Here is an 11,892-nt window from a genome sequence, read left to right as displayed (position 1 = left end):
CCTCACCCAAGCAAGAATACGCAGAGTACTAGTTATACCACAAGATAGAGATAGCATAACCTCAAATATGATGAAAGGTGTTCCTTACCTTTTTACTGTGGCCATTTTGGCTTTGGCAACCACCCTTGTTTCAGCTTATGACCCTAGTCCTTTGCAAGACTTTTGTGTCGCAATTAACAACACCGATTCTGCTGGTATGTACATGGTCCCTCCTACTTTTTAATTTTTTTTTTATTTTTTGACGCGCTGCAAATCTACATGCCCGCTCATTATTAGCAGAACGTATAGTGTCGTAATCACCTACGTTCTTTCAAGATCATTTTCATGAAGTTCAACACATTAATGAAATTATTATCATCACCTACGTTATATCATCTACATTACATTGTTTTTTGCCTACAAGACATGCTATTGTCCACTGTTACAGAACTTTCTTATTTGTGACAATAACAAACTTTTCTCTGTGTAGTATTTGTGAATGGAAAATTTTGCAAGGACCCATCAACTGTCACAGCCAATGATTTTTTCTTTCCCGGACTCAATATTCCTGGAAACACAGCTGCAAGTAAACTTGGATCAAGTGTCAATCTTGTGAATGTCGATAAATTACCTGGTCTCAACACTCTTGGTATATCTTTGGCTCGTCTCGACTTCGCCCCATATGGCCTAAATCCTCCTCACACTCACCCTCGCGGCACTGAGCTTTTGGTAGTCATGGAGGGTACTCTCTTGGTTGGATTTGTCACATCCAACCCAAACAAACTCTTCACCAAAGTTCTAAACAAGGGAGATGTCTTTGTCTTCCCAATTGGTCTCATTCACTTCCAATTCAACATAGGGCAGAGCAATGCTGTTGCCTTTGCTGGTCTTAGCAGTCAAAATCCTGGGTTGATCACCATAGCAAATGCAGTCTTTGGATCTAATCCTCCAATCAATCCTGATGTTCTTGCCAAGGCCTTCCAATTGGACAAGAATGTAGTTGATTATCTTCAGAAACAATTTTAAGCCAACTACAATTTGGAAAAATATTTGTAATAGGAATGATGAACCACTATATAGTTTGAATAAAGTTTACATTGTTTCCCTTGATGTAATTCCATTGAAATAATTATTATCAAATTAAATGATTTGTTATTTTTTTTTTCAGTGCAAGTCATTGTGTAATAGGAAATGCAAAGCAAGTCATTTTGTAATAGGAAAGGCAAAGCAATCAGTCCACGAATAAATCTTGATTACACCTTGGATCCACAATGTTTGAAATTACTAGCACCTAACTATTAAATATAAGAAGATCTAAATAGTATTTAAAATAGACAGAATTTGTTTTCGTTTATGCAAATTGAAGGTCAAATTTAATTAGGACTTAGTAGCATCTATTCTATGTCAAACATTTCTGCATGTAAGATTGAAGCAACATTTTTTGGGTGTCCAAATAGCAAATGTATTGAGCTTCTACAACACTATGTATTGATACCGTTGTAACATGGAAAAATTATAAGAGGAAGAAAAACATAATACTTAAGGGTTTAAATATTGTTAAAGATATATGGTCTATGTGCTTGTAGAACAAAAAAACAAATTTATTAGTTAGTTTAGGGCTAACTTAGAGTAGTTCTCTAGTATATAAACCCTACTTTTTTTCATTGCAAACACAAGAGTCCAATAGTAAGGATGTAAAGTCCATATTTTTAGGTTGGCAACGATGAACAAATTGTAATCTTTAGAACTTAGTTTTTGTCTAAGTGTTTACTCTAGAAATATTCAGAAACAAGACAAATGAAGTTCTGCACAATTGAAGACTTAAGAAAGTAGGAAAAGATAAGTGCAAAAACAGTCTTGCTTATCTTGATCGATCGAGATGCACATCTTGACAGATTGAGATTCGGGTAGATCTGAATTCTCACTTTCTTTCTCAGTCATTGGATCTAGGGTTTTGATGGATCTTAAGGATATTTAAATACAAATCCTAGAGCACGTTTTTACATATTCAAGAGAAGGGCAGTGCAGAGAATTGGAGTTTTTCCAAATCCTTTTGAAGCTACAACTGGAAACCTTGTGGTATTAACAGATCTGGCTATAGAGTAAAGTTGCTGCAATCAAATCAACCACCGTTGATGATCTTAAAATTTGAGTGGAGTCTCAAAGTCACAAACATGAGTGTTTATGTGCAACAGTTTCACAATAGAATAGTCTGTGGATTCGGAACTATGTGTGGTCATGTGAGTAAGGACTACGTGACGTAGCAGTAGATTTAGGATTTAGTCTATTGTATAAACCTCCATTCTATTAGTAAAATGTTGCCTTAAGGTTTGTTTAGGTTAAATTCTCCCTAGGTTTTTTACTTTGAAACCACAATTTCAAAAGTTTTCCTAGGTCATCATTCTTAGTATTCTTGTGATTTGTGATTGTGTGATGTTTGTTTTAAGTTAGATCTAATTGCATGTTTAATCACTTTAACTGATTGATTAGAAATCTAGTTGAGTCTAACTTAACTGGGGTCTAAAACCCTAACAAAAGAGTTTCTGATGTGGACATATGAATCAAGTTAAAATCCTGCTTTTGCGCTTTCTTTTATTTTTTCTCTTTCCTTTCCTTCAAGCACTCAACAACTTTTAACTGACATTGATGATTTTTTTTTTTCAAAATAATACTAATTTTCAAACAATTTTGTTAGTTAGTACGTTTTCAGAACTATTTAGGAAACTAACATCTCAAGTGCAATAAACTCGATTTCAGAGTTCTAAATCAAGCACGATGAAGTCGATTTCAACATAGAGCTCAAGCCTATTACACACGATTTTGTTGTATAAGTAAAACTCAACTCTAGCAAAACCCAGGTCTAATCCGATTTGGGCAAAACCCAAGTGAGCTTCGGTGGGGAATGAGAGATATGGAACAAGACAAAGTGAGAGAGAACCAATGATTTGATGCAATTAACTCCAACAACTCTGATTCGATCTAATTTGATCCCAACAACTCCAACAAAACCCGTGTGAACCAATCCAAGCAAAACCCCAGGTAGATCTTGGGTTTGTTGATTTCATTGTTTCTCTTTGGTTGTTGTGTTTGATTGTTGGAGAAGAAGAGTTTTTGGAAATGGGTTGTGTTTGATTGTTTGAGAAGAAAATTGTTTGATTGTTTCTCTTTTCTCATTGGTTGTTGTGTTTCTCTTTCGTTGATTCTCTTTGTTGTTTTCATTTTTGTTGTGAGTACCGAAATCGAGTCTAAATGGCTCGATTTCAATTTGATGGAAAACGAATCTGATGGACTCAAATTTAGCATTCTAAAATCGAGTTTATTACACTCAAGATGTTAGTTTCCTAAATAGGTTTGAAAATGAGCTAACTAATGTAATTATTTGAAAATCAGTGTTATTTTGAAAAAAACAAACAAACAAACAAACAAACAAACCCTGATATTAGAGTCAAATTTGATCTTGACCAAGCTGCGATACACTGAAATCCACAACCCAAATTTTTGCAATCTCACAACCTTCTAAGCAGCTGCCATCAACTAGCCCGCAACCTGCAAGATTACCTGTGATCACAGCCAACGAGTTCATCACTACGGGCACTGCCAACAACTTCGACATTGGCTAACATGTTCACCTCAGCAACCGATAATGTGCCATACACCTACACCGCACAACTATTCTGCTTCATTGGCTGTACGTGCTAGCAAAACAAAGCAAGTTGAGAACACTAGAGCTTGTGCTGCGTTTGAAGTAGAAGCTAAATATTTGAATACCCAAATACGTGTCACTCATGAAGGGATGGCAATGGGGCGGGGCGCGGCGGGGCCAAAGGATGGGGTCTTCGCCCCTGCCCCGCATGGATTTTCCTTGCCCCATCCTCGCCCTGCCCCGTATGACAGGGAAAATTTCTTGCCCCATCCCTGCCCCTTAAGGCCCTTCGAAGACCCACCCCCTCCCGTAAAACTTTATTTCTTGTTAATTTTCCCTATGTATGTTTAAAATCTAGCACACTCAGGTCCTCCCATTTTGTGACTATTTCATAAAGAATGGGACAAAGTCTCAAAACTGTACCTTATAAGTTACAACCGCCAAATGCCCACACACACACAATGACACAGACACAAATATTTAGAGTCTCAGACTCAGGCCCAGACCTGTACCACATTAAAAAAAAAATTATGTTGATGATGAAAATTAAGTTGAGAGAGACGTATGAATCATGAATGAAATCAGTAATTCAATAGTATATAAATTTGTTTCTAATAAAGACAAAAGAAAACGTTAAAATTGGTACCCTATTTCCAACTTTGCTAGAAAGAAAAAAGAGGTAGAAAGCCATGTTAGGTAGAATAAAATAAGTTGATGATATTTTTGTTTAAATAGTAGGGTTTTAGGGTATGAAAAAATTACATTTTAATCCTTATTAATGTAGGGCGGGGTGGGGATGGGGCGGGGTAGGTCTAAAAAGTGTAAACCCATCCCCGCCCCGCCCCAGGGTGCGGGTCTAAAATCTCGCCCCATCCCCACCCCACCACCTTTGCGGGGCGGGGAAAACCCACACGGGGCGAAGCGAGGAGGGGCGGGTGAAAGCAGGGCGGGGCAAAGTTCCCATCCCTAGGCCACTCATGACATTCTCCTTGCAAGAATTGAACCCTGTGCTTTTGCATATATAGTTATTGATCAGCTAGTAAACAAGTTGATGTGAATCATAGGGGTTGCAAAACACAAGGGTTGTTAAACAAAGTGCCACACATATTACACATAAGTGAACGAAGACTACATCGATAAGTCAAGTCTCATACAAGCAAATTGTTTAGAAACAAAAGAAAAAAACGAAAAACCATATGGCATCATTTGCTGATATTTGTTATTATTTTTAATAAATTAATTTGCAGTGTTTCATTTTTTTTAAAGAATTTTATTTGAGTGAGCAAACAAATATCCAATTTTATTGAAATAATTTCATTTAGTCAACTAAATTTGCCAACCCATCCAACCTACTCAACTTGTCAAGTTGAAACCATTAAGATTTTTAACTGACATTTTGAATTTATAGATTGATGGGTTGGTAGAGGATCAGAATTTTCCCGATAGGCTATTTGCGGGTTGGTTAAAAATATTGTCCTCCAACTGCCCACCCAACCTGACCTGTGGACACTCCTATCCTATATTTTGCTGCAACAGCAACTAGACCTTAGTTCAACCCATTAGGTTGCAATTTATTGGATTATTTATGTGTATTATTTAAATATGTCATATGACTAATTAAAAAAGAGAAAAAATTGTGTCCGGAGCTAGCATAAAACTAGTGTTTTACGCTAGCCAATGAAAACACGCCATGTCATTATTTCAATAAAACGAGTATTTCTTTGCAAATTAAAAAAAAAAAAAATCCAATCATGTAAAAATCAAATCTGCCAATGTGTCTTTTCTTTTTGAAGTACTTTCCTTCTTGTTTATTCACTTCTTCAGTTCTTTTAAAACCAGTGTCCAGAGCCACCGTGAGCATGGTTTCACGATCTCAAGGTAAAAAAAAAAAAAAAATTGTACCATTTCTAATACTCGAGCGAATTGAGTTTGTAACAGATCATAAGTTGCCCACACCACATCCAAAGGGCAAGGCTGGTAAGCATTGAGTCGAGCCCATGCCTTGCCTTTCCCACTCCAACGCAAGAGACTCACTGGACAAGGATGCAAAGCTGCAAAGGAGATTTTTCATTTTGGTCTGATCAGCGTTTGTGATTTGGGATTTAAGAGTGTTGTTATTGTATGCGGTAAGGTGTTTTTGGCTTTTATTGAAATAATGACGTGGTGTGGTCTCATTGACTGGCGTAAAACATTGGTTTTACGCCAGCTCCAAGCCCAATTTATTCTCATTAAAAAAAGTCACGTGATTAAAATTGCACATAGATAATATCTTTAATCACCACATGGACCTCACATGTGTGAGATGCTATGGGATGGCACACATGAATGTGATATAGATAAAACCTTAGTCCTCACTAAGCCCACGATTAAAATTACACATAGATAATCTCTTTAATCACCACATGGACCTCATGTGCGTGAGATGCTATGGGATGGCACACATGAATGTGATATAGATAAAACCTTAGTCCTCACTAAGCCCACTTTTTTAGCATATCAATGGTGGCTTAAAATTGTTTATTAAAAAAAAAAAAAAATGATCTCACTCCTTAGAACAATGTTGGACTCAAAAAATACTATCTACCAAACACTTCTCTTAAACACCGTAAAAGTGAGAGATTTGTGCATTAAGTACATTATTAATTTAATTTATTGTAAGAAAGATCTGCATTTGATTTTTGACATACAAAATTACTTGATAATTTTTGAATATTTGATACTATTTCCGAATCTAACCATTTAACGTTGATCCCAACTCTTAAATGCCAGCTCTTCCTTGCGGTGTTTGCCACAGAAGTTGAAAATGGCTGATACTTTCACAGAAAGATAAATGTTCGGAAATCCGCAGTCATAATAAGGTTGTTCTGATATTTTAATTTGTCGTTAAAAGAAATTGGAATATATTCTTTGGGAATTCACTAACACGTATATGTTCGGAAATCCGCAGTCATAATAAGGTTGTTCTGATATTTTAATTTGTCGTTAAAAGAAATTGGAATATATTCTTTGGGAATTCACTAACACGTAACATCAAACATGGTTGTGTCATTCAGTACTTGTTGTTTACTTTACATCTAGATCATAGATTAATCCTGGAATGTTGTTCTTGTCTAACAAATATCACTTTCTATCTCTTTCAAAAAATTATTTTGCACGATATAAGCAATGAGAATTCGTCTGTAATATTCTGTTAAAAATCTTCGATTTTAAACGAAATGCACCAAAATATATAGGGTCAACATAAAGAGAGAACAAAAAAGGTAAACGTCAAAAATATAAAAACATTAAAAATCTAACTAAACCATTAAGAAGTATTTAGTACCCATCAATCAAGATAAAGTCAATAAAATGATGCAAGATAAGAAAATAAGATAATAAGTTTAAAACATTCGACTTAAAGAGTTTACGCCACGCATTGCAATGAGGACGCAAACAACATGCATAGAAGCTTCAGTCATTTCATTTTAAATATACCATCGACATATGTAAGGCGCATTATTGGGTTGGCCAAAAAACAGTATGAAAACTATACAATAGCGATGAAGTGGTCAGGTTTCATTGGTTTTTAAATACGTGCAGACATGGTTAAAGAGTGGTTCGCTTCATAAATTAAAAATTGAAAAAAGGTTTAAGAACTACCAAGCAAGAATGGTTCACCCCATAAACTAAAAAAATGATATAATTCAAATAATTTATATGCTTCTTTTTTTGTGAAAAACATGGACCGGTTCGCTGACTCCTCTCTATAAATAGACATTTCCACATATGCTAAATTCTCATCCCTCATCCAAGCAAAGAATACTGTAAGGTTGAATTTAATCAATCATCTTGTTGGCTTTATTCCGTGCCAATTTGCTTGTATTTCAGCACTTAGAAACCCTGTATTTAGGTGAGATTCATGTAAGGGTAGTGAGTGAGAGAGTGTGAAGAAATGCTCAAGATTGTGCAAAGAAGCAGGGACTCGCGACTGGATCTCGCGGGTGGCTTGCGGCTTGCAAGTCGCTAGATGTTGCACATGTGCCAAGTATGCCAGAAGCTGAAGAGTCACGTCAGCTGTTGCACTATAGGACAAAAGTTCCAGGCTGGTTAGGCCGTTAGCTTGCGACTTGAACTCGTGACTCAACCTAGTCGCGAGGTTAAGTTGCCAGAACACCATGTTTGGGAAAAACTAACTCTTCGCATTCTATTCTCACCCTAGTATAAATACCCCTCATTCCCATGAAATGTAGAGAGCTTCTAGAGAGAATTTTGAGAGAAAAACTCTAGAGAAAGACAAGATTGCCTCATCCACAATCTTCACCTAAGAGACTCTTCAAATTTCTCTACTCTTTTCCTCTCCATTGATACATCCTTGAGAGGTTCTTGACCAAATCCTTTTCTCACCACATCCACGTCTGTGAGAAGGTCTTTTGGTGCTAAGGGAAGTAGTTTGGAAGGGACCAATGATTATTGATTGATGCTATGGTTTATAGCGGAATCTAGTAAGCTAGAGAAGAAAAAGGTTCGGTGCAACCTCGTTGGAGCAAAAAGCTTGGAAGGCTTAGGTCCCAGGCTGGTCAGGCCGTTAGCTTGCGACTTGAACTCGTGACTCAACCTAGTCGCGAGGTTAAGTTGCCAGAACACCATGTTTGGGGAAAACTAACTCTTCGCATTCTATTCTCACCCTAGTATAAATACCCCTCATTCCCATGAAATGTAGAGAGCTTCTAGAGAGAATTTTGAGAGAAAAACTCTAGAGAAAGACAAGATTGCCTTATCCACAATCTTCACCTAAGAGACTCTTCAAATTTCTCTACTCTCTTCCTCTCCATTGATACATCCTTGAGAGGTTCTTGACCAAATCCTTTTCTCACCACATCTACGTCTGTGAGAAGGTCTTTTGGTGCTAAGGGAAGTAGTTTGGAAGGGACCAATGATTATTGATTGATGCTATGGTTTATAGCGGAATCTAGTAAGCTAGAGAAGAAAAAGGTTCGGTGTAACCTCGTTGGAGCAAAAAGCTTGGAAGGCTTAGGTACTTAGGTAGATTAGGCTTGGAGGATCTATTGCTATTCATGTATGCCAACTATATTTTCTAGTGGATTATTGACTGCTTGGAGGACGGCGGAGACGTTTTACGTTGAGGGCTTCGGTTTCCTCTTCGATAACACATCATGCGTCGTCCTTGTGTTTGCATCTCTCTTCTCTTTATCTTTACCATTTAATTAATGTTGTGATTGTGATTATTTATGATTTAGATTGTTTATCAATTCTGTTATAAGCTTGTTATCATTTTCCGCACATACATTGTTTGATATAAAACTTGAATTGGTAATTTGTTATTTGGGGGTCTAAACATTCATAGTGTTTTTAACGCTATTTGAACTTTCAAATACTCAGAATATAGAGATAACAAAACCTCAAACATGATTAAAGGTGTTATTTACCTTATAACTATGGCCCTTTTGGCTTTGGCATCCTCCCTTGTGTCTGCCTATGACCCTAGCCCTCTGCAAGACTTTTGTGTCGCAATCAACAACACCAATTTTGCTGGTATGTACATACTCTCATTATTATTAGTAGTAGTAGTAGTAATTTTCATCACGGTCATTTGAAATCATTAGAAGTTGTACACATTAATGAAATTATGCCTTCAATTAAAAAAAAAATTAATAAAAACATGCCATATGGTTGTATCATCATCTACATCAGATTTTTTTTTTTTTAGTTGACTTGTTATTGTCCATTGTTATAGAAGTTTCTTATTATTATTATTATTATTATTTTCTAACCATGAGAAACTTTTCTTTTTGTAGTATTTGTGAATGGAAAATTTTGTAAGGATCCAGCAGCTGTCACAGCTGATGATTTTTTCTTCTCCGGACTCAATACTCCTGCAAACATTGGAAATAAAGTCGGATTCAATGTCACTCTTGTGAACGTCGATATGCTACTAGGTTTGAACACTCTAGGCATATCTTTAGCTCGTCTTGACTTTGCACCATATGGCTTGGATCTTCCACACACTCACCCTTGTGCCTCTAAGATTTTAGTAGTTGAAGAGGGTACTCTCTTAGTTGGATTTGTCACATCCAACCCAAACAAACTCTTCACCAAAGTTCTAAACAAGGGAGACGTCTTTGCATTCCCAATTGGTCTCATTCACTTCCAATTCAACATAGGGCAGACCAATGTTGTTGCTTTTGCTGGTCTCAATAGCCAAAATCCCGGGGTGATCACCATTGCAAACACGGTCTTTGGATCTAATCCTCCCATCAATCCTAATGTTCTCATCAAAGCCTTCCAATTTGACAAGAATGTAGTTGATTATCTCCAAAAACAATTCTAATCAAACCACAATTTGGAAAAATAAATGTAATAGGAATGATGAACCATTACAAAGCAGAGTTTGAATAAAGTTTTCCTTGATTCTTTATATGTAATTCCATAAAAATAATTAGTATCAAATAGAATTGCCTTATGATTTTTTTATGTGCCATGGTGTCCAAGCAAATGCAGAGCAATTAGTGCGTTACTAAATTGACAAAAATTGTATTAAAGATAGAATTTTTATTTCAGTTTTACAATATGGCCAAATTGAGGGCTCAGTAGCACTTATCTATGTTGAAAAACACCCCTACAGGTAATTAGGGAAAGAAGTAATACTTTTTATTTGTGAAATTCGACAGTTATATTTTATACTATCTACATTATATGTTTTTCCCTACATGACATGCTATTGTCCATTGTTATAAAATTGTCTTATTTGTGACAATAACAAACTTTTCTTTGCGTAGTATTTGTGAATAGAAAATTTTGCAAGGACCCAGCAACTATCATAGCCAATGATTTTTTCTTTCCCAGACTTGATATTCCTTGAAATACAATTGCAAGTAAACTATGATCACATGTCAATCTTGTGAACATCGATTAATTACCAAGTGTCAACACTCTAGGTATATCTTTGGCTCGTTTTGACTTTGCACCGTATGGCCTAAATTCTCCTCACACTTACCCTTGTGGCATTGAGCTTTTGGTAGTTATGGAGGGAGCTCTCTTGGTTGGATTTGTCACATCAAACCCAAACAAACTCTTCACCAAAGTTCTAAACAAGGGAGATGTCTTTGTATTCCCAATTGGTCTCATTCACTTCCAATTCAACATAGGGCAAACCAATGCTATTGCCTTTGCTGGTCTCAACAGTCAAAATCCTAGGTTGATCACAATAGCAAACGCGGTCTTTGGATCTAATCCTCCAATCAATCTTGATGTTCTTGCCAAGGCCTTCCAGTTGGACAAGAATTTAGTTGATTATCTTCAAAAGCAATTCTAAGTCAACCACAATTTGGAAAAATATTTGTAATAGAAATTATAAACCAATATATAGTTTGAATAAAGTTTACATTGTTTCCCTTGATTTAATGCCATAGAAATAATTATTATCAAATAAAATAATTTGTTATGATTTTTTTTTTTCTACGCGAGTCATTGTGTCATAGGAAAGGCAGAACAATTAACTAGCACCTATTCTATGTTAAACATTCCATTGAAGCAACATTTTTGGGTGTTGCAATAGTAAGAGTATCGGGCTTCTACAACACTATGTTTTCATACCGAGGTAACATGGAAAGAATTATACAAGGGAGAAAAACATAATACTTAAGGGGTTAAATATTGTGGACCTTTATATGTTTATATTGTACTTACAATGTAAACTTACATTGTAAACACATAAAAAGTGGTAAATATTGTACACATTTACTAAAATTTGTAAATATTGTATACTTTTTGCAAATGTGTACAACATTTGCCACTTTTTGTATCTCTACAATGTAAATTTATATTGTACCGGACAATGTGAAATAAGAATTTCTCAAATATTGTTAAAAATACACGGTCCAAGAAGCCCAAACCTTTGTAGGTTCATGTGCTTGAAGAAAAAACAAACTAATCGTGAGTTGGTCTAGGGCTAACCTAGAGTAGTTCTCTAGTATATAAACCCTACTTTTGATCTTGTTAATACATGAGTTTGATAGTAAAGTTGTCATGTTAAAATCTTGCTTTTGCTCTTTCCTCTTTCTAAACTGTTCTTTTCAGTCAAATTTGATCTTGACCAAGCCATGATAAACCAAAATCCACAACCCAAAATTTTGAAATCTCACAACCTTCTTAGCGATGTCATCAACTAGCCCGCAACATGCAAGGCTGCAAGATTGCCTCTGATCACAGCTAACGAGTTCATCACCTACAGCCACCGCTAGCAACTTTGAGCACCTCTACATAGGCTTAAA

At 36.0% G+C, this 11,892-nt stretch overlaps 2 protein-coding genes and 1 pseudogene across 2 annotated transcripts; all 3 read left to right on the top strand.

Moving 5' to 3' along the window:
* On the top strand, nucleotides 1–1,219 carry LOC112011017 (germin-like protein subfamily 1 member 7). Its single transcript, XM_024043393.2, has 2 exons — nucleotides 1–194; nucleotides 470–1,219. The coding sequence occupies exons 1-2, from the start codon at nucleotides 68–70 to the stop codon at nucleotides 1,003–1,005; spliced, it is 663 nt and encodes a 220-aa protein (XP_023899161.1). The 5' UTR covers nucleotides 1–67; the 3' UTR covers nucleotides 1,006–1,219.
* Nucleotides 1,220–9,027: 7,808 nt separating this feature from the next.
* LOC136071285 (germin-like protein subfamily 1 member 16) lies at nucleotides 9,028–9,950 on the top strand. The gene is made up of 2 exons (XM_065782372.1): nucleotides 9,028–9,154; nucleotides 9,418–9,950. Exons 1-2 carry the CDS (start codon nucleotides 9,028–9,030, stop codon nucleotides 9,948–9,950), a joined length of 660 nt encoding a protein of 219 aa, XP_065638444.1.
* A 272-nt stretch (nucleotides 9,951–10,222) lies between these two features.
* On the top strand, nucleotides 10,223–10,934 carry LOC136071288 (germin-like protein subfamily 1 member 7; annotated as a pseudogene).
* The last annotated feature ends 958 nt before the right edge of the window (nucleotides 10,935–11,892 follow it).

Source organism: Quercus suber, unplaced genomic scaffold (assembly GCF_002906115.3).
Source record: "Quercus suber isolate HL8 unplaced genomic scaffold, Cork oak 2.0 scaffold_299, whole genome shotgun sequence".
In the NCBI taxonomy this organism is placed as follows: Eukaryota; Viridiplantae; Streptophyta; class Magnoliopsida; order Fagales; family Fagaceae; genus Quercus; species Quercus suber.
The sequence above is the reverse complement of the archived record's forward strand: the minus strand, read 5'-3'. Positions and strand labels throughout refer to the sequence as shown.

Coding starts and splice junctions, on each gene's coding strand:
- LOC112011017 (XM_024043393.2), top strand. CDS start 68: ATGATGAAAGGTGTTCCTTACCTTTTTACTGTGGCCATTTTGGCTTTG. Junction 195..469: donor TAACAACACCGATTCTGCTG/GTATGTACATGG, acceptor TTCTCTGTGTAG/TATTTGTGAATGGAAAATTT.
- LOC136071285 (XM_065782372.1), top strand. CDS start 9,028: ATGATTAAAGGTGTTATTTACCTTATAACTATGGCCCTTTTGGCTTTG. Junction 9,155..9,417: donor CAACAACACCAATTTTGCTG/GTATGTACATAC, acceptor TTCTTTTTGTAG/TATTTGTGAATGGAAAATTT.